Source organism: Mya arenaria, chromosome 10 (assembly GCF_026914265.1).
Source record: "Mya arenaria isolate MELC-2E11 chromosome 10, ASM2691426v1".
Taxonomy (NCBI): Eukaryota; Metazoa; Mollusca; class Bivalvia; order Myida; family Myidae; genus Mya; species Mya arenaria.
The window spans coordinates 3,156,919-3,180,541 of NC_069131.1; the positions used below are offsets into that span (position 1 = coordinate 3,156,919).

General features: G+C 39.4%; 1 protein-coding gene across 1 annotated transcript; it reads left to right on the forward strand.

The window, feature by feature from the left end:
• The first annotated feature begins 15,295 nt into the window (after positions 1-15,295).
• LOC128206043 (perlucin-like protein) lies at positions 15,296-23,111 on the forward strand. The gene is made up of 6 exons (XM_052908174.1): positions 15,296-15,392; positions 16,243-16,328; positions 17,680-17,770; positions 17,999-18,119; positions 21,256-21,354; positions 23,027-23,111. The coding sequence occupies exons 1-6, from the start codon at positions 15,317-15,319 to the stop codon at positions 23,040-23,042; spliced, it is 489 nt and encodes a 162-aa protein (XP_052764134.1). The 5' UTR covers positions 15,296-15,316; the 3' UTR covers positions 23,043-23,111.
• The last annotated feature ends 512 nt before the right edge of the window (positions 23,112-23,623 follow it).

Consider the following 23,623-nt stretch of genomic DNA (forward strand, 5'->3'; position numbering starts at 1 on the left):
TGAATTTCACATTCACCTGGCAACTGACCAATACCTTCGAAAACGTCTGCGTATTTCGAGAGGACTTTATCCTTTGTGAGAGGTGTGTGATTTACATTATCTTTGCTTGGGGTACTAGAATTCATTGCAAGTACAAGATTTATCAGATTCATTCTCAAACATGTCTGTAAGCCTAATATGGGGCTTGAACCTGATTTAACTATGTAAAACTCTTCATTGTAAGTTTGACCATTGTACTTACAAGGTATGGTTATGTAACCTTCCACGCATAGTGGTTTGCCATCATAAGCAGTGAGGCGTTTCTGAGCTTGTCGTAATGGACCCTTTAAGCTTAGTTTCAAGTACAGTGACTTTGGGAGGACATTAACTTGCGCACCTGTGTCAATTTTCATGTCTATTATGGATGTGCCTACTTTTACTTTGGCAAATGCTTGGTTTGACAATGAGTCATGTTCAATGCTATTTACAAAGAAATCATTCTGAGAGTAACAATCGAGATCAGATCTTATATCAAAATTGTTTACCTCATTGACCTTCTTGCTGTCATTGTCCTTCTTGCGACACATTTTTGCGAAGTGGTTCAGTCTATTGCAGTAAAGACACACTTTTCCCTTGGCAGGGCAGTAGTCTTTCCTTTGGTGTTTGTTACCACAATTGTCACATATTTGAATGTTAGTCCTTGCACTTTGTCCATATTTGGAACTCCGGGCTTCACTATGTCCATATTTGGAGTTCTGGGCTTCAGGCTGTCTGTGGAACGTCTCCCTCTGTGGCGGCTTGGTCCTGCCTGGTTTCCGACTCCCGACTGCATTTACAAATTGTCCATTTGCAGTGATATCCTTCACTTGGGACTGGCTGAGCTCATGGGTGCGAGCTAGGTCTATACACTTTGTCAGTGTGAGCTCTGATCCTTCATTGATTAGCTTTTCACGGATTTTGTTTGATTTAATCCCAAACACAATGTGATCTCGGATCATCTCGTCTTGAATCCCGACTGGGTAACCACAGTCCTTTATAAGAATTTTCAGCTGCGTGACGAACGACTCGAATGGTTCTCCATCTTCCTGTGCGCGTGACTTAAACTTGTAACGGCTGAAGATGTGATTTGACTTCGGGGCACAGTAGCTCTCAAATCCGTCATAGTAATTCTTAAGTGTCTTGTTGTCATCGTCACTTAAGTTCCATGTGGAGAAAATTTGTCTTCCTTTTTCTCCAACCCATAGCATTAAGTAATTGCACTGGGCTTCCTCAGATTTTTTGTTTAGAGGTCCTCCAAACATAAAGTTTGCGTGCTCCTTGAACTTTCTAAAAGCACTTGGCAAGTCCTTTGACTCCCAATCCATTCTAGGATTGTTTTGTGAATCCATCTTCTTAAAATGGCATAAAACACAAAGACGATTGTCCACAGAATGTAGTGAACTTCGTTAATCCGAATTATACGTCATTGTCACTTTTCTTCTGACACCATGTTTTGTATGTTGGCTGGTTTAGGTAAACAACTAACTCCAGTTAGAAGACAACATTTTATTAGTTCTTAACAGCATGGATGCTACAAGCAGAGTGAATACATGTATGAATGGTCAAGTGTATTCTGAGCAGAGAGACTGCTATTGGCTAGTGGGCGATACACCTTTACTACAGTGGGTTGGGCTTATCAGTAATTGGCAGCTAGTCCAATTATGTAACATCTCTCTTTCTTTGAAGTAGGGTTCTCACAGTCAGTACTGGAGTTCACAGCTTGTAGTAATTTGCTAAGTTCCTATGTCAATAAATGCACAGCTTGACTTATCCGTTTTATGACTGCATAGTTTATATTACATGTCTTGTGGTTTTCTGCTAATGTAAGAACACTCTCTATTATATCTAAAATCTAACAAGAATTAAACATATAAACATGAAAAAGTAGTTCCTGAAAACATTATTTACATAGTCAATACAGCATGTATTTACAATGAAAGTTTCTGAGGCATTTTGACATTCCGACCCGATCTCGTTGTATAATAAACCCTATCATCAGATGTCTGACAATGGCTATCTGAAATGGTCTGTGCTTGTGAGTTGACAGGTATTTCAACTGAAGGGGAATTAAATGTTTCCTTTGTTACTTGTGGCTGTACTGTATTACCTAGAGAAGATGACTTTTCTGTAGCAGGACAAGGTATTGGGCTAGGATTTAGATCAGAGGTGGATGGATTTGACTGATAAGATTGACCATTGGTGGGAAAAGGTTTCTCATTAGTTTTTAAAAGATGTTGCCTGTTTCTTCTGTATAATCCTTCGTTCTCTGTTTTGACAACATATGACCTATTGTTAACCCTTTTTTCTAATACAGCAGGTAACCAACGTTTTCCTTGCCTTACCCTTACACTTTCACCTATTTCAAGAGATCTGAGTGGCTTAGCAGACTGGTCATGATAAAACTTTGACTTTTGTTTGGAAATATGCATTTTGTCTTTAACAGTCTGCATATCATGTACTCGTGGCTTAAGCTGTTTGCAGATCGTAAAACTTCTGGGATGCCGTGACGGCTGAAGTAACCTTTCAATTTATCAATCACTGTGACTGACCTTGAGTTTGGGAGCATGCTAACCTCAAAATATCTGCTGTATGCATCTACCAGCAAGACATAATCAGAATTGTTCCAGTGGAACAGATCTGTGGCACAGATTTGCCATGGTCTATCGGGCACTTTGCTAGGTTGCAGGGGTTCCTTTTGATTTGAACACCTGTGTTCTAGGCAAATTGGGCAATTTAGCACTAGTGATTTTATCTCTGAAGACATATTTGGCCAAAACAGAACCTCGCGTGCGCGTTGTGTGCATTTCTCTACACCAAAGTGACCTTCATGAATCTTTTCCAACATTAAGGGTCTGATTTCCTTGGGAATAAGGATTTTGTTTCCTTTCAGTATAATGCCATCAACTACTGACAATTCATCCCTAAAGTTCCAAAATTCAAGAAGCGTGCTGGGGCATTGTGGTCTGTCATTTGACCATCCTTCAAGAATAACCTTTGCAAGTAATTGCATTTGAGAATCTGACTCTGTGGCAGTCCTTATCAGCTCCATTTTCTGATCACTTACAGGTAAATTTGACATGACAGCGTGTACATGCACGTCTAAACCTTCTGCAATTTCTGGGTATGTGTCAGGTAAATATTTGCGAGACAGCGTGTCTGCTAGAGGAATTTGTTTACCTGGGACAAATATCAATTCTACATCGTATTTCTGCAACTGTAACAGCAAACGTTGCAAACGTGGGGTGCACAATGCAAGCCTTTTTTCCAAATTGCCAACAGTGGTTTATGATCGCTCTGACATTTGATTCGTTTACCATATACGTACTGGTGAAACCTTTTGCAACCAAAGAAAATGGCATATAGCTCTTTCGTTATCTGAGCATAGTTAACCTCTGTTTTAGTGAGAGATTTCGAAGCAAAACTGACTGGTTTCTCATCTTGCATGAGAACTGCAGCAAGGCCATATTTGGAAGCATCAACCTGTAGAGTTATTTCCTTTTTGGGGTCAAAGTAAGCTAATACAGGACCTGGACTCTGAGTTATGACATTTTTGACTTTCTGAAATGCTTCCTGTTGGGGCATATCCCATACAAATTCTACATCCTTAGAAAGTAGTTGCCTTAAGGGCAGTGTGATTTCAGAGAGTTTGGGTGCAAACCTTTGAAGGTATGTGACCATTCCCAAAACAGTTTGTAGTTCTGATTTTGAATTTGGTGGTGGCATGTCCTGTATGGCCTTGACTTTTGCAGGATCCATTTTTAGTCCCTCAGAGCTGAGAATGTGACCAAAGAAGGGGATTTCGCTCTTGCCTATATCGGTCTTATCTGCATTAAGTTTTATACCCATTTCACGACATCTCGTCATGAGCATGTCAAAATTGCGGTCGTGATCTGCATGATCCTTACCAAAAACGACAATATCGTCAACTATTGTCCTAACACCTGGCAAATTTTCAAGACAATGGTCCATTTTTTCTTGGAACAAATCATTTGCGTTATTCAGGCCAAATGGTAACCGCAAGAAACGATACCTGCCAAAGGGGCTGTTGAATGTTGTCAGGTATGAAGCCTTTTCTGTGAGCTTAATTGACCAATAACCACTGCGAGCATCAAGCTTTGAGAAAATGGTTGCATTTGACAACTCTGGCAATATGTCATCAAGCGTCTTGTTTGGATAGTGTGGTCCTTTGATTGCGTCATTGAGGTCTTTTGGATCTAAGCATATCCTTAAAGAACCGTTTGCTTTTTCTACAGTGACCAAACTGTTTACCCAGTCTGTAGGTTCAGTGACTTTGCAAGTGACATTTAGATGTTCCATGCGATCAAGTTCTACCTTGAGTTTGTCTTTAATTGCGACAGGGACTTTGCGAGGTGGGTGAACTACAGGTAAGACGTTTTCATGCAAGTGAATTTCACATTCACCTGGCAACTGACCAATACCTTCGAAAACGTCTGCGTATTTCGAGAGGACTTTATCCTTTGTGAGAGGTGTGTGATTTACATTATCTTTGCTTGGGGTACTAGAATTCATTGCAAGTACAAGATTTATCAGATTCATTCTCAAACATGTCTGTAAGCCTAATATGGGGCTTGAACCTGATTTAACTATGTAAAACTCTTCATTGTAAGTTTGACCATTGTACTTACAAGGTATGGTTATGTAACCTTCCACGCATAGTGGTTTGCCATCATAAGCAGTGAGGCGTTTCTGAGCTTGTCGTAATGGACCCTTTAAGCTTAGTTTCAAGTACAGTGACTTTGGGAGGACATTAACTTGCGCACCTGTGTCAATTTTCATGTCTATTATGGATGTGCCTACTTTTACTTTGGCAAATGCTTGGTTTGACAATGAGTCATGTTCAATGCTATTTACAAAGAAATCATTCTGAGAGTAACAATCGAGATCAGATCTTATATCAAAATTGTTTACCTCATTGACCTTCTTGCTGTCATTGTCCTTCTTGCGACACATTTTTGCGAAGTGGTTCAGTCTATTGCAGTAAAGACACACTTTTCCCTTGGCAGGGCAGTAGTCTTTCCTTTGGTGTTTGTTACCACAATTGTCACATATTTGAATGTTAGTCCTTGCACTTTGTCCATATTTGGAACTCCGGGCTTCACTATGTCCATATTTGGAGTTCTGGGCTTCAGGCTGTCTGTGGAACGTCTCCCTCTGTGGCGGCTTGGTCCTGCCTGGTTTCCGACTCCCGACTGCATTTACAAATTGTCCATTTGCAGTGATATCCTTCACTTGGGACTGGCTGAGCTCATGGGTGCGAGCTAGGTCTATACACTTTGTCAGTGTGAGCTCTGATCCTTCATTGATTAGCTTTTCACGGATTTTGTTTGATTTAATCCCAAACACAATGTGATCTCGGATCATCTCGTCTTGAATCCCGACTGGGTAACCACAGTCCTTTATAAGAATTTTCAGCTGCGTGACGAACGACTCGAATGGTTCTCCATCTTCCTGTGCGCGTGACTTAAACTTGTAACGGCTGAAGATGTGATTTGACTTCGGGGCACAGTAGCTCTCAAATCCGTCATAGTAATTCTTAAGTGTCTTGTTGTCATCGTCACTTAAGTTCCATGTGGAGAAAATTTGTCTTCCTTTTTCTCCAACCCATAGCATTAAGTAATTGCACTGGGCTTCCTCAGATTTTTTGTTTAGAGGTCCTCCAAACATAAAGTTTGCGTGCTCCTTGAACTTTCTAAAAGCACTTGGCAAGTCCTTTGACTCCCAATCCATTCTAGGATTGTTTTGTGAATCCATCTTCTTAAAATGGCATAAAACACAAAGACGATTGTCCACAGAATGTAGTGAACTTCGTTAATCCGAATTATACGTCATTGTCACTTTTCTTCTGACACCATGTTTTGTATGTTGGCTGGTTTAGGTAAACAACTAACTCCAGTTAGAAGACAACATTTTATTAGTTCTTAACAGCATGGATGCTACAAGCAGAGTGAATACATGTATGAATGGTCAAGTGTATTCTGAGCAGAGAGACTGCTATTGGCTAGTGGGCGATACACCTTTACTACAGTGGGTTGGGCTTATCAGTAATTGGCAGCTAGTCCAATTATGTAACATCTCTCTTTCTTTGAAGTAGGGTTCTCACAGTCAGTACTGGAGTTCACAGCTTGTAGTAATTTGCTAAGTTCCTATGTCAATAAATGCACAGCTTGACTTATCCGTTTTATGACTGCATAGTTTATATTACATGTCTTGTGGTTTTCTGCTAATGTAAGAACACTCTCTATTATATCTAAAATCTAACAAGAATTAAACATATAAACATGAAAAAGTAGTTCCTGAAAACATTATTTACATAGTCAATACAGCATGTATTTACAATGAAAGTTTCTGAGGCATTTTGACATTCCGACCCGATCTCGTTGTATAATAAACCCTATCATCAGATGTCTGACAATGGCTATCTGAAATGGTCTGTGCTTGTGAGTTGACAGGTATTTCAACTGAAGGGGAATTAAATGTTTCCTTTGTTACTTGTGGCTGTACTGTATTACCTAGAGAAGATGACTTTTCTGTAGCAGGACAAGGTATTGGGCTAGGATTTAGATCAGAGGTGGATGGATTTGACTGATAAGATTGACCATTGGTGGGAAAAGGTTTCTCATTAGTTTTTAAAAGATGTTGCCTGTTTCTTCTGTATAATCCTTCGTTCTCTGTTTTGACAACATATGACCTATTGTTAACCCTTTTTTCTAATACAGCAGGTAACCAACGTTTTCCTTGCCTTACCCTTACACTTTCACCTATTTCAAGAGATCTGAGTGGCTTAGCAGACTGGTCATGATAAAACTTTGACTTTTGTTTGGAAATATGCATTTTGTCTTTAACAGTCTGCATATCATGTACTCGTGGCTTAAGCTGTTTGCAGATCGTAAAACTTCTGGGATGCCGTGACGGCTGAAGTAACCTTTCAATTTATCAATCACTGTGACTGACCTTGAGTTTGGGAGCATGCTAACCTCAAAATATCTGCTGTATGCATCTACCAGCAAGACATAATCAGAATTGTTCCAGTGGAACAGATCTGTGGCACAGATTTGCCATGGTCTATCGGGCACTTTGCTAGGTTGCAGGGGTTCCTTTTGATTTGAACACCTGTGTTCTAGGCAAATTGGGCAATTTAGCACTAGTGATTTTATCTCTGAAGACATATTTGGCCAAAACAGAACCTCGCGTGCGCGTTGTGTGCATTTCTCTACACCAAAGTGACCTTCATGAATCTTTTCCAACATTAAGGGTCTGATTTCCTTGGGAATAAGGATTTTGTTTCCTTTCAGTATAATGCCATCAACTACTGACAATTCATCCCTAAAGTTCCAAAATTCAAGAAGCGTGCTGGGGCATTGTGGTCTGTCATTTGACCATCCTTCAAGAATAACCTTTGCAAGTAATTGCATTTGAGAATCTGACTCTGTGGCAGTCCTTATCAGCTCCATTTTCTGATCACTTACAGGTAAATTTGACATGACAGCGTGTACATGCACGTCTAAACCTTCTGCAATTTCTGGGTATGTGTCAGGTAAATATTTGCGAGACAGCGTGTCTGCTAGAGGAATTTGTTTACCTGGGACAAATATCAATTCTACATCGTATTTCTGCAACTGTAACAGCAAACGTTGCAAACGTGGGGTGCACAATGCAAGCCTTTTTTCCAAATTGCCAACAGTGGTTTATGATCGCTCTGACATTTGATTCGTTTACCATATACGTACTGGTGAAACCTTTTGCAACCAAAGAAAATGGCATATAGCTCTTTCGTTATCTGAGCATAGTTAACCTCTGTTTTAGTGAGAGATTTCGAAGCAAAACTGACTGGTTTCTCATCTTGCATGAGAACTGCAGCAAGGCCATATTTGGAAGCATCAACCTGTAGAGTTATTTCCTTTTTGGGGTCAAAGTAAGCTAATACAGGACCTGGACTCTGAGTTATGACATTTTTGACTTTCTGAAATGCTTCCTGTTGGGGCATATCCCATACAAATTCTACATCCTTAGAAAGTAGTTGCCTTAAGGGCAGTGTGATTTCAGAGAGTTTGGGTGCAAACCTTTGAAGGTATGTGACCATTCCCAAAACAGTTTGTAGTTCTGATTTTGAATTTGGTGGTGGCATGTCCTGTATGGCCTTGACTTTTGCAGGATCCATTTTTAGTCCCTCAGAGCTGAGAATGTGACCAAAGAAGGGGATTTCGCTCTTGCCTATATCGGTCTTATCTGCATTAAGTTTTATACCCATTTCACGACATCTCGTCATGAGCATGTCAAAATTGCGGTCGTGATCTGCATGATCCTTACCAAAAACGACAATATCGTCAACTATTGTCCTAACACCTGGCAAATTTTCAAGACAATGGTCCATTTTTTCTTGGAACAAATCATTTGCGTTATTCAGGCCAAATGGTAACCGCAAGAAACGATACCTGCCAAAGGGGCTGTTGAATGTTGTCAGGTATGAAGCCTTTTCTGTGAGCTTAATTGACCAATAACCACTGCGAGCATCAAGCTTTGAGAAAATGGTTGCATTTGACAACTCTGGCAATATGTCATCAAGCGTCTTGTTTGGATAGTGTGGTCCTTTGATTGCGTCATTGAGGTCTTTTGGATCTAAGCATATCCTTAAAGAACCGTTTGCTTTTTCTACAGTGACCAAACTGTTTACCCAGTCTGTAGGTTCAGTGACTTTGCAAGTGACATTTAGATGTTCCATGCGATCAAGTTCTACCTTGAGTTTGTCTTTAATTGCGACAGGGACTTTGCGAGGTGGGTGAACTACAGGTAAGACGTTTTCATGCAAGTGAATTTCACATTCACCTGGCAACTGACCAATACCTTCGAAAACGTCTGCGTATTTCGAGAGGACTTTATCCTTTGTGAGAGGTGTGTGATTTACATTATCTTTGCTTGGGGTACTAGAATTCATTGCAAGTACAAGATTTATCAGATTCATTCTCAAACATGTCTGTAAGCCTAATATGGGGCTTGAACCTGATTTAACTATGTAAAACTCTTCATTGTAAGTTTGACCATTGTACTTACAAGGTATGGTTATGTAACCTTCCACGCATAGTGGTTTGCCATCATAAGCAGTGAGGCGTTTCTGAGCTTGTCGTAATGGACCCTTTAAGCTTAGTTTCAAGTACAGTGACTTTGGGAGGACATTAACTTGCGCACCTGTGTCAATTTTCATGTCTATTATGGATGTGCCTACTTTTACTTTGGCAAATGCTTGGTTTGACAATGAGTCATGTTCAATGCTATTTACAAAGAAATCATTCTGAGAGTAACAATCGAGATCAGATCTTATATCAAAATTGTTTACCTCATTGACCTTCTTGCTGTCATTGTCCTTCTTGCGACACATTTTTGCGAAGTGGTTCAGTCTATTGCAGTAAAGACACACTTTTCCCTTGGCAGGGCAGTAGTCTTTCCTTTGGTGTTTGTTACCACAATTGTCACATATTTGAATGTTAGTCCTTGCACTTTGTCCATATTTGGAACTCCGGGCTTCACTATGTCCATATTTGGAGTTCTGGGCTTCAGGCTGTCTGTGGAACGTCTCCCTCTGTGGCGGCTTGGTCCTGCCTGGTTTCCGACTCCCGACTGCATTTACAAATTGTCCATTTGCAGTGATATCCTTCACTTGGGACTGGCTGAGCTCATGGGTGCGAGCTAGGTCTATACACTTTGTCAGTGTGAGCTCTGATCCTTCATTGATTAGCTTTTCACGGATTTTGTTTGATTTAATCCCAAACACAATGTGATCTCGGATCATCTCGTCTTGAATCCCGACTGGGTAACCACAGTCCTTTATAAGAATTTTCAGCTGCGTGACGAACGACTCGAATGGTTCTCCATCTTCCTGTGCGCGTGACTTAAACTTGTAACGGCTGAAGATGTGATTTGACTTCGGGGCACAGTAGCTCTCAAATCCGTCATAGTAATTCTTAAGTGTCTTGTTGTCATCGTCACTTAAGTTCCATGTGGAGAAAATTTGTCTTCCTTTTTCTCCAACCCATAGCATTAAGTAATTGCACTGGGCTTCCTCAGATTTTTTGTTTAGAGGTCCTCCAAACATAAAGTTTGCGTGCTCCTTGAACTTTCTAAAAGCACTTGGCAAGTCCTTTGACTCCCAATCCATTCTAGGATTGTTTTGTGAATCCATCTTCTTAAAATGGCATAAAACACAAAGACGATTGTCCACAGAATGTAGTGAACTTCGTTAATCCGAATTATACGTCATTGTCACTTTTCTTCTGACACCATGTTTTGTATGTTGGCTGGTTTAGGTAAACAACTAACTCCAGTTAGAAGACAACATTTTATTAGTTCTTAACAGCATGGATGCTACAAGCAGAGTGAATACATGTATGAATGGTCAAGTGTATTCTGAGCAGAGAGACTGCTATTGGCTAGTGGGCGATACACCTTTACTACAGTGGGTTGGGCTTATCAGTAATTGGCAGCTAGTCCAATTATGTAACATCTCTCTTTCTTTGAAGTAGGGTTCTCACAGTCAGTACTGGAGTTCACAGCTTGTAGTAATTTGCTAAGTTCCTATGTCAATAAATGCACAGCTTGACTTATCCGTTTTATGACTGCATAGTTTATATTACATGTCTTGTGGTTTTCTGCTAATGTAAGAACACTCTCTATTATATCTAAAATCTAACAAGAATTAAACATATAAACATGAAAAAGTAGTTCCTGAAAACATTATTTACATAGTCAATACAGCATGTATTTACAATGAAAGTTTCTGAGGCATTTTGACATTCCGACCCGATCTCGTTGTATAATAAACCCTATCATCAGATGTCTGACAATGGCTATCTGAAATGGTCTGTGCTTGTGAGTTGACAGGTATTTCAACTGAAGGGGAATTAAATGTTTCCTTTGTTACTTGTGGCTGTACTGTATTACCTAGAGAAGATGACTTTTCTGTAGCAGGACAAGGTATTGGGCTAGGATTTAGATCAGAGGTGGATGGATTTGACTGATAAGATTGACCATTGGTGGGAAAAGGTTTCTCATTAGTTTTTAAAAGATGTTGCCTGTTTCTTCTGTATAATCCTTCGTTCTCTGTTTTGACAACATATGACCTATTGTTAACCCTTTTTTCTAATACAGCAGGTAACCAACGTTTTCCTTGCCTTACCCTTACACTTTCACCTATTTCAAGAGATCTGAGTGGCTTAGCAGACTGGTCATGATAAAACTTTGACTTTTGTTTGGAAATATGCATTTTGTCTTTAACAGTCTGCATATCATGTACTCGTGGCTTAAGCTGTTTGCAGATCGTAAAACTTCTGGGATGCCGTGACGGCTGAAGTAACCTTTCAATTTATCAATCACTGTGACTGACCTTGAGTTTGGGAGCATGCTAACCTCAAAATATCTGCTGTATGCATCTACCAGCAAGACATAATCAGAATTGTTCCAGTGGAACAGATCTGTGGCACAGATTTGCCATGGTCTATCGGGCACTTTGCTAGGTTGCAGGGGTTCCTTTTGATTTGAACACCTGTGTTCTAGGCAAATTGGGCAATTTAGCACTAGTGATTTTATCTCTGAAGACATATTTGGCCAAAACAGAACCTCGCGTGCGCGTTGTGTGCATTTCTCTACACCAAAGTGACCTTCATGAATCTTTTCCAACATTAAGGGTCTGATTTCCTTGGGAATAAGGATTTTGTTTCCTTTCAGTATAATGCCATCAACTACTGACAATTCATCCCTAAAGTTCCAAAATTCAAGAAGCGTGCTGGGGCATTGTGGTCTGTCATTTGACCATCCTTCAAGAATAACCTTTGCAAGTAATTGCATTTGAGAATCTGACTCTGTGGCAGTCCTTATCAGCTCCATTTTCTGATCACTTACAGGTAAATTTGACATGACAGCGTGTACATGCACGTCTAAACCTTCTGCAATTTCTGGGTATGTGTCAGGTAAATATTTGCGAGACAGCGTGTCTGCTAGAGGAATTTGTTTACCTGGGACAAATATCAATTCTACATCGTATTTCTGCAACTGTAACAGCAAACGTTGCAAACGTGGGGTGCACAATGCAAGCCTTTTTTCCAAATTGCCAACAGTGGTTTATGATCGCTCTGACATTTGATTCGTTTACCATATACGTACTGGTGAAACCTTTTGCAACCAAAGAAAATGGCATATAGCTCTTTCGTTATCTGAGCATAGTTAACCTCTGTTTTAGTGAGAGATTTCGAAGCAAAACTGACTGGTTTCTCATCTTGCATGAGAACTGCAGCAAGGCCATATTTGGAAGCATCAACCTGTAGAGTTATTTCCTTTTTGGGGTCAAAGTAAGCTAATACAGGACCTGGACTCTGAGTTATGACATTTTTGACTTTCTGAAATGCTTCCTGTTGGGGCATATCCCATACAAATTCTACATCCTTAGAAAGTAGTTGCCTTAAGGGCAGTGTGATTTCAGAGAGTTTGGGTGCAAACCTTTGAAGGTATGTGACCATTCCCAAAACAGTTTGTAGTTCTGATTTTGAATTTGGTGGTGGCATGTCCTGTATGGCCTTGACTTTTGCAGGATCCATTTTTAGTCCCTCAGAGCTGAGAATGTGACCAAAGAAGGGGATTTCGCTCTTGCCTATATCGGTCTTATCTGCATTAAGTTTTATACCCATTTCACGACATCTCGTCATGAGCATGTCAAAATTGCGGTCGTGATCTGCATGATCCTTACCAAAAACGACAATATCGTCAACTATTGTCCTAACACCTGGCAAATTTTCAAGACAATGGTCCATTTTTTCTTGGAACAAATCATTTGCGTTATTCAGGCCAAATGGTAACCGCAAGAAACGATACCTGCCAAAGGGGCTGTTGAATGTTGTCAGGTATGAAGCCTTTTCTGTGAGCTTAATTGACCAATAACCACTGCGAGCATCAAGCTTTGAGAAAATGGTTGCATTTGACAACTCTGGCAATATGTCATCAAGCGTCTTGTTTGGATAGTGTGGTCCTTTGATTGCGTCATTGAGGTCTTTTGGATCTAAGCATATCCTTAAAGAACCGCTTTTTCTACAGTGACCAAACTGTTTACCCAGTCTGTAGGTTCAGTGACTTTGCAAGTGACATTTAGATGTTCCATGCGATCAAGTTCTACCTTGAGTTTGTCTTTAATTGCGACAGGGACTTTGCGAGGTGGGTGAACTACAGGTAAGACGTTTTCATGCAAGTGAATTTCACATTCACCTGGCAACTGACCAATACCTTCGAAAACGTCTGCGTATTTCGAGAGGACTTTATCCTTTGTGAGAGGTGTGTGATTTACATTATCTTTGCTTGGGGTACTAGAATTCATTGCAAGTACAAGATTTATCAGATTCATTCTCAAACATGTCTGTAAGCCTAATATGGGGCTTGAACCTGATTTAACTATGTAAAACTCTTCATTGTAAGTTTGACCATTGTACTTACAAGGTATGGTTATGTAACCTTCCACGCATAGTGGTTTGCCATCATAAGCAGTGAGGCGTTTCTGAGCTTGTCGTAATGGACCCTTTAAGCTTAGTTTCAAGTACAGTGACTTTGGGAGGACATTAACTTGCGCACCTGTGTCAATTTTCATGTCTATTATGGATGTGCCTACTTTTACTTTGGCAAATGCTTGGTTTGACAATGAGTCATGTTCAATGCTATTTACAAAGAAATCATTCTGAGAGTAACAATCGAGATCAGATCTTATATCAAAATTGTTTACCTCATTGACCTTCTTGCTGTCATTGTCCTTCTTGCGACACATTTTTGCGAAGTGGTTCAGTCTATTGCAGTAAAGACACACTTTTCCCTTGGCAGGGCAGTAGTCTTTCCTTTGGTGTTTGTTACCACAATTGTCACATATTTGAATGTTAGTCCTTGCACTTTGTCCATATTTGGAACTCCGGGCTTCACTATGTCCATATTTGGAGTTCTGGGCTTCAGGCTGTCTGTGGAACGTCTCCCTCTGTGGCGGCTTGGTCCTGCCTGGTTTCCGACTCCCGACTGCATTTACAAATTGTCCATTTGCAGTGATATCCTTCACTTGGGACTGGCTGAGCTCATGGGTGCGAGCTAGGTCTATACACTTTGTCAGTGTGAGCTCTGATCCTTCATTGATTAGCTTTTCACGGATTTTGTTTGATTTAATCCCAAACACAATGTGATCTCGGATCATCTCGTCTTGAATCCCGACTGGGTAACCACAGTCCTTTATAAGAATTTTCAGCTGCGTGACGAACGACTCGAATGGTTCTCCATCTTCCTGTGCGCGTGACTTAAACTTGTAACGGCTGAAGATGTGATTTGACTTCGGGGCACAGTAGCTCTCAAATCCGTCATAGTAATTCTTAAGTGTCTTGTTGTCATCGTCACTTAAGTTCCATGTGGAGAAAATTTGTCTTCCTTTTTCTCCAACCCATAGCATTAAGTAATTGCACTGGGCTTCCTCAGATTTTTTGTTTAGAGGTCCTCCAAACATAAAGTTTGTATTCTGAGCAGAGAGACTGCTATTGGCTAGTGGGCGATACACCTTTACTACAGTGGGTTGGGCTTATCAGTAATTGGCAGCTAGTCCAATTATGTAACACTGTTTATATATTATAAATGTTATGAAACTGAGTGTGAGAATGGGCGATAAGTTAATTAGTTCCTTCTTCCTTTTCCTATAGAATAATTGGGTAAAATACTCCATAAACCAGTATGTTTACAAACAAACCGAAATATGTGTGAATATCAAACATATTTATATGACACTGCATTCCCCGATTTCTCAAATAAGCCCTCATAATCGTGACAACGAGTAAATAACGAGTCATATTTGCTCTATTGCTCTAGCTCGGAAGTGTCATTGGCTCTTCTTTTTTATATACAACTCCTAAAAGAGCTTGAGTCACTGTTCTCATCCTTTACATGTTCACGAGTGACTGAACCATCGCTTTTAACTTTTCTTAAATGTTCAACTTTGTAAAGACTACTACTACTTCTGATACGCCAACTACTACTGTAACTACAGCTACTTTCCACCACCACCTTAACCACCACCACCACCTACACTACTTAACAGGGATATCGCGCAGATCAAACACTAAAGTTTGGCTTATTTCATGCTTTTTTAAGCAGTGTACTCCACTAAAAATGTTTTGCCATATGGTTGAACAGTAGACGATGTGATACTAGTAATCCTTATCTAAGTATGTTATCCACTCACTTGAACTCATTATCTTTGGCAGACAGTCCCCAACAAAGAATCATGTTTTCTTTCGCTGTGTACAGCGTTTTTCTTGTAGAAATCATACTTGGCTTCCAGGAATTTGGAGCTAAACGAGGTATATGTAATTGTTAAACATGCAAAATTGAATCGGATAACATTTTTGTTCATGTAAACATGTAAAAATAACGCGCTATGTTATTCACCGTTAAAGTTTTATCAGTAGAACGGTATACAATAGTAAATGATTAATGCTTTGCAGGGATGTTTAAAGGAAACTCTAGATAATTTTAGATTTTGAGAAGCTCAAACCGCATCTGCAACACATTGCTTCTGTAAGTTGATTCTTGATTATACTATGGACCGCCTGTATGCAAGTCGGCTGTACCAACTGAGTTGACCGGTCAAGGGCCAGTGTCTTGACAGCATCAATCAGCAACCTTTCTCTGTCACGGTATCGAAGATGTTGTAACTCACTAGGTCTCGTAACTTGTGACGTAGCGTATGGAAATATCTGTTCTTCCCCTTGCCATGGCAGGTTTTCATTGACATGGGGCACTTGAAAAAGTGTATTGTACCCACAGTCATAAGACTGGAAATAATTTAATTCTGCTTTGGTGTCATATGACCTGAAAAACATCTAGTGACATTTAACCTAAAATAAGAAAAATCTCCAGATTTATCAAAGGGGTCACTCCTACCAACGATCTAGCATAAAATAAGTATGCATTACAGCAGTTTAAAAATGTCAGAAAATAGCAAAAGGCCAAAATAGCTAAGTTAAATTAATTTCAGGCCATATGACACCAAAGCAGGAGTTCATTCCTATCAAATGACTGTGATTGTACATTCTGACGCCGAGAGTGTAGTAATAGCATTCGATGCGTTGGGACACTGGTTCCTGGTACAGACTTTCGATTGTATTAGTTTAAATGTTAATAAGCAATCAGCAACTGTTTTCGCCTCAGCCATCCAGTGTCGCCACGGATGGATACAAAACGGCTCCAGTTGTTATCACTTTGGTACAGACCGGGAAACATGGCTGGATGCCGAGGTAGGCCGAATACGTCCACAGCAAACATGTGGGCCGTGTTGACATGTATAACAGTTTACTCATTTTTTTCAGTAAAACATTTGAAATTACAATGATAATAATACTACAACTGAAAATAAGCACAATAGCCTGAATTTTAACAAAGCTCCTGTTATAAGGCACACGGTTCAAGGCCAAATACACGCTAAACAAGAGAGACACAATATCAAAAGACAACAACACATGCTGACCAATATGCGTATCTTTAAAAGTATTTTTATGGTGACAGCCTTCGCACGATCAGTGAAATTGGAATTTCATCCAGACAATATTCCTACACGTATCAACAAATTGCAAAGAGCATACGGTCATAAACGACGACGTCCAAAACAAGAAAATATTAAACAACAGAACAGTAACATATTTATACAATTCCTAGTCTATTAATACGAATTCTGTTTCCTCCTTGAAAAGGTAAATGGAAACAGAAAAGAACCACTATAAGAGAGAAATTGTATTTACCATCGTGCAAGCACTGAGTTGAAAACAAAAGGGAACCAGTTTAAGAGCGAAATTGAATTGTAGGTGAACCCGCCAAAACCCACTTGTACGTCTTGGTGACCACAAACCAAACTCACTTACGCCCATGTCGGAAATCGAACACGGGACGCCATGGTGAGAAGCGAGTGCGCATACCGCTGCTAACCACTGCTCATTTATACAGCATTGCAAAAACTAGATTGTCACGAATATTCTGACAGCTTGTAAAATACGTTTGAGTCTGTTCCCTTAGTAGAAACTAGTAATGTTGTCCAATTTGAAAGACCATGAGAAACTATCCCTGGTGGGGATCGAACACACAACCTTCTGGTGAGAGGCGGCGGACACCTATACGGCCAGAAAAAGGCAACCAGGGTCGTAGATAGCCCTCTATTCATGTGGATTCATAATTGTGCTGGGAGTGTCCGGGAGCATGCCCCCTCGGAAATTTTGAAAACTATGGTGCAATCTGGTGCATTCTGTGCGTCCTCAGGTGCTTTATTTAGTTATCGAAAATTGACAATTTAGGATCATGTAGTCAAGTACGCATACTGCAACTCTGGCTGATTAAAAAAAATGTCAGAGTCATACTCGCGTATAGGCAGCTACGCGCCTGGCAACCATTCAGTCACGTGGATTCCACTTCATGTCTCTCACCCACTGGAATGGTGTCTTGAAATAAACATGAATGATGCCATGGGATATTCTCTTCTGACCTAGCTAGGTATAACTAAAACTTTGTATTAAAATACAGGATGACACCGGCTGCGCTTTTTAATTTCCATTTAAAACAACATATTAACATTCTTATTAATTATGTTCCTGTGACCAGTTGATCTGTGAGCGGTTTGGTGCCTTCCTGGCTGAGATTGACGACCCCGTGGAAAACGACTTTCTCCAGAGACAGGTCGACTCTCGTAAAGGTGGGGAACTAGCGAGTTTAATTCTTTAAAAGGGGCTTTTGATTGGATAATAATTCTATTTTGTGGTAAGAAAATGGTTAATTAGCTGAATTCTGTAGTGAATAAGTCGTTTACAATTAAATATTAAAAGCGGTGTTCATCAAAACATTTAAACAAGGCTTTATATCTGTCTCTGGTAAGAAAAGAAAAACGTTACTGGAGTATCATTTTTTCATTTTTGTTTTCAAGTTAACTTTTGGGTTGGCGGTGCTGACACTGAGAACGAGGCTGAATGGATGTGGATGAGTTCCCAGCGGCCAATCCAGTACACCCACTGGGCCCCAGGAGAGCCAAACAGCTACCACAACAGGTAATAAGCTACCCGCAGCCAACAAAGTACACCCACTGGGCCCCGGGAAAGCCAAACAGCTACCACAACAGGTAATAAGCTACCAGCAGCCAACCGAGTACACACACTGGGCCCCGAGAGAGCCAAACAGCTACCATAACAGGTAATAAGCTACCAGCGGCCAACCGAGTACACCCACTGGGCCCCGGAAGAGCCAAACAGCTACCACAACAATTAATTAGCGACCAGCAGCCAACAAAGTACACCCACTGGGCCCCGGAAGAGCAAAAAAGCTACCACCAAAGGTAATTAGCGACCAGCAGCCAACAAAGTAAACCCACTGGACCCCGGGAGAGTCAAACAGCTACCACTACAGGCAATTAGCGACCAGCAGCCAACAAAATAGACTGGGCTCATACAGAGCCCAAAAGCTAACATTTCAGCTAATCATTCGATAACAACCAATGGGCTCCGAGATACACGAACTGGTAGCACAGCAGGCAATACGCTTCGAGTGGTCGGTCATTTAGTTACACAAATTGAGTCGCGCAGCTTCAACAACAAGTAATAAACTCTCAGTGGTAATTCGAGTACCCACTCTAGTCTCCAGGAGAGCAAAACAGGTACCACAGTAGGTTATAAGCTCCCAGCAGTCATTGAAGAACACATATTTAGCTCCGAAAGAGCCATCAGGTACAAGAGTTAATAATGACCTCCAAGTGGTCATTGAGAGCATCCTTTTTGGCCCCGAGTGAGTCGAACAACTACTACAACCGGCAACTAGTTCCCATGGGCCATTCGAGAGCACACATTTGGCCCCGAATGAGTGGAAAGTTACCACAATAGGCTACTTGATCCCAGCGGTCATTCGAGTACACAATTAAGTGGACCAGCTACCACAACGGGTAAAGAGCTCCCAGTGTTCATTGGAATAAACCCATTGATCCGCGAGAGAGCCGAAATGCTGCCACAACACATAGACAAAATAAAAAGACAACCAGCATCAAGTAGATTAGGCTTCAATACTAGTATAACAGAAATCCTCAAGTCAAACCGCAATTTAGTCTCAACTCATTTTACCACATAAAAACATTCCTGTATGTTTTGATAAATTTAAAAAACACACTTCCTGATAGAATATATCGATAAAGAGCTTTTGTAACGTTTCTTCCCTATCTAGCTCGGACACGCTACCCTAAATTAAACTATAAACCTATTCCCGGACTGCATTGTCCCAAAAATTAAGTATGAAATCTGTAATAAATACAAGTGATTAACAATGATTGCTTACAAAACCAATGATTGGAGAAATAATTATTATGGTTCAAGAATCAATGTTCAATTATCCCAAAACCAAGAACGTACAAACAGAAATACTTCAACAACTATGAAATAACTTCGAACTGGACCAGCATACAAAACGCTTATAAACCAATCACAATATATCAGCGATACCCATAGTCCTAAATGTATAGCCTTTACGGGGAATCAAACCATTGACCCTGCTCCGTCTGTATCGCAATGATCCAGGCTTACTAAGAGGCCAAAAAGAAACCCCACGGATGTCCGAACCTGGAAACTAGAATCTATCTAACTTAAATTCTCCTAGCCTCCAATAGGTCAGAACCCGCCCTAAACAGTACAAAAAGATACTTCAAAGCTTCCCTATATATTATCAACTTGATGTTCTCACATCGGCGTCAAGACACGAACTAGCTATTTATATGACTTTCTTGTTATATACCTTAAAATCACGTGACCAGAATGGAATGGTCCATTCTTAACAAACTCTTAGGGTGAAACCATTATATATTACTAACGTTACAGAGTAGGGGTGTCAAGTTTATCATACATACGAAAAAGTAGAAAACTATTAAGAATACAACTTAGTTCGTATAAATTAATCATTTACTAGCTAAATTTAGACATTTAATACTAAAACCATAACATTAGTATTAAATATACGAAATCATCCTCAAGAAGTAATAGTGATAAAACAAAAATCAAATCCTCTATAAAATTCACTAAAACAGAAATAATTATTCTCCGGTCTCCGGACTACATGATTCCATGAACATGACACTTTCGTCAATATTTCAAAGAAAACTTATTCTGGTGCAAAAAAAATATCTTGAGTAATCGTAAACAATCGTGAAATTGTACTCCATTATATTTATGCTGTATAATATTTTTTCTTTGGGATCTTGACCAAAGTTGTTAATCAACATATTCTACGAGTGAATGCGCTTTTAAAGGGTGTAAAACATTAATGATTTTAAATAACTTTTTATGCTATGTTGTAAAAGGAGTTGAGTCTAAGATTGAGATTTGACTCAAGAACGTTTGTGATATCGGGGCCAGACAGGTGCTTGAACATTTACTTTGTTTATTGGAATAGAGTTAGAGTGATTGGGCTTGTACGGAGCATAAACATGCCTTTAGCTTGTGGCCGTGTTTCCTGATGCATTAAAGAAAATTATAATTGTAACTTCACACTTCAGTCTTAATATAACCAATGGCTTGTAAATTATACAGCTCAATGTATTTTTTTTGTTCTGTGCACTTATAATTGCCTTTGTGTAGCTTAAGGTTTTCAGTTTCGCTGAAATTGCATGTTCCTGACCGAAATTGATGTATTACACGTACAGTATATAACCGCTTTACTTATTTAAGGCTGTAGTCAAATTTTAATATAGCTTTGAAGTAGTTGGTCCGTAGGAATTATACATCTTACAAAAGATGTATCGTTACACGACGTGCACATTGTCAAATCGCTTCTACAGGTTAGCTTCAAACACGAATATATATTTACCTCTTTATTGGCGATTTACTACATCGATTTGGGAATGACAAGGGTACAGTCGAAACGTTGAACTGTCACTTGCTTTAAAAGGTCACCTGCCTTATCCGGCCACTCCAAATTTCACCCGTACGTTTTTAATATATAAAGTACGTGCATTAAGGTGCCCACTGTCTAACGTGGCCGCGGTCACTAATTTTTGACCCTATGAAGCCATATAAACACTAATGAGCGGCAACTGATCCCCTGTCACTGACACTTCCGCTAATAATTTTTCCATAAGTGTTTTCAATAAGCCAGAATATTTGTTCTTGCAGACAGATCTGACTTAAGCATGTTGTTCTTTCATCTCCGTAGCGACGAGAACTGTATGGACCTGAGGCCCAGGCAGGCGGGCTGGAATGACGAGAGGTGCTCCCTGGTACAACAATACGTCTGTGAGAACAACGAGCCGATGTTAGCAAGTTTAAAACAGTTTAAATTCATAACGGGATACTCGTTCACAGGTCAAACACTTGTCTAATGTACGCTATGTCTGTAAGGTCCTTGATGGATCTACGAAAAGGCAGTTCGTAATCTCTAGGTATCTTGTGATCTTACGAAGAAGAGGCTGTTTGCATGTTTAATAAACACCATGTATATTAGGCATTTCGTGGTCTTATGAAGGAAAAGGCGGCTCTTATGTCTAATATACACTGTACACGTAATGTATTTAGTGGTCTTGTGAAAAAAGGCAGTTAGTTTGTTTAGTATACACAATGTTTGTAAGGTATTTTGTGGTCTCATTAAGAAAATGGACCGTCTTTTTTGTTCAGAACTTTGTTGAAGTTAACAACGTTATTAATTAACGTCCTCGTTGTTAACTTTCAAATATGTATTATTCTGTAAATGTCATGGATACGCTTATGATTTGCAGTATTCTTAATAAGATTTGAGACCATTTGTTTTAGCTGAACTTGTTTAATTTGAGTATACGAGCACATCATAAATGTTTCACTTTTAAAAATTAACAACGATATCGGTAATCATGCTGTAAACTTTAACAATGTTCTGAACAATCGGTTTACACATCAATTGTAGTTAATCAACTTTACTGGGCTTATAAAGGGAAACTAGCTCGCATGTTTTATGTTTATAATATATACACTTGTAACGAATTTAACTTTTGGTATAGTTTGTGTTATGTAATCGCTTCACGGTTGCCTCCCTTAGTCATAAGTACCCAGTTGCCGTCTATTCATAAACAAGTTAAATATGTTTCACCATTTAAAGGGACTAGACACCAGATGATACAGATGCAAGAAAAAAAGAAAATTGTCAAAAACTTACATAAAATTGATATTGTTATGTTTAACGAATTGAATCGTACTGACTGCTGAGGCACATCGCTTACGACACATTTTTCTCCCACCTCAGATAAGTAGATTCAATAATTTAACCATGCTAGATATTCTTATCTTGCCCACGGGCGAAGATGAAATGCCCGTATGGAACTCCTTTTTGATGGTCACCACATTGTAATTACCTCCCTTGTTGAAGACTTCTATCAGTAGCATCAAGGAAATCTTGTCTTATGGTAATATTTAGAATGCTGATTAATTATTGCTCGCTTCAAATGTCACCATAAAACAGTTTTCACGCACCATTCAATAAATAATGCTTCATTCTCCTTAGAACTATTTAAAAATACCGATTTGACTATTAACATTCACTGGATCACTGCGCGGATATCCATGACAACCACGAGTATCGCATATCCATACGCAGTTATTTTCACTAAGCACAAAAGAGTTCCAGCAAAAAATACATTTTTACTTAATTTTGTTTAACTGAGGTGGGAGAAAAAGCATCTACCATAGCCGCTTGTGTTATATAGGTTCATCCCGCCCCTCGCGCAGGGTGTTTTGCGGAAACTCGGTAAACCTCGTTTCCGCAAAACACCCTACGCTCGGTTCGGAATGAACCTATCTTACACTCTCGGCCATGGAAGATACTTATAGTCTTTCGCAGTTTATAGCGTTTTTTTCCTATTCGAACTCTCTTCTTTACTGATAATAACACATTAGCAATGTTGTTGTTTTTTTTTAATTTGAAACTTCTTACTTATTTTATTACTTAAAAATTTCAGTCCCGATCTTGGTTAGACTGGCTGAACCGCAGACGCCTGAATTGATGTATGATGTCGAAATCATATTAAAACAATTTGTATTTGCCTCTTGCATTGCTTTTCTTTCGTGCCTTAAAGTGACACTCTTTTTCAAATTCAATACATACACATCTTTAACAAACATTATTTTTGACTGATAAACCTTTAAATACTTACTAAATAATGCAATTATGGAAAATATTAATTACTGATAACAAGATTGTAACTGTGTATTTAGTACTAGGAAGTGCATTTTTTTAAATGATTGGTGAATGCTAAAAGATTTACTGTGGTCAGCTATAGTCTCATAAGGTAGAAATACCGTGTTCTATGCTCATTTCTTTCAAATTCAAATCGGCATCCTTCATAAGAACCATTGTTTTCTACATTTATTAATCCTTTTTGGAATATTAAAACAATATTATTAATTGTGGTAAATCTTATTTGGGAGTAAGAGTGCATCTTTAATATAAGAAACCTTTACATTCGTGTATTGGTTTAATCGTTAGAACCGCTGTCTTATCATATTTAAACAAAAATCAAAATGACCTTAATTATGAAGATATCAACATCGTCTTG

Excerpts from the sequence above, each read along its gene's own strand:
- LOC128206043 (XM_052908174.1), top strand. The coding sequence starts at position 15,317 with ATGTTTTCTTTCGCTGTGTACAGCGTTTTTCTTGTAGAAATCATACTT. Across the intron at positions 15,393-16,242 it reads GGAATTTGGAGCTAAACGAG|CCATCCAGTGTCGCCACGGA; the intron begins GTATATGTAATT and ends TTTTCGCCTCAG. Across the intron at positions 18,120-21,255 it reads CCAAACAGCTACCACAACAG|CGACGAGAACTGTATGGACC; the intron begins GTAATAAGCTAC and ends TCATCTCCGTAG.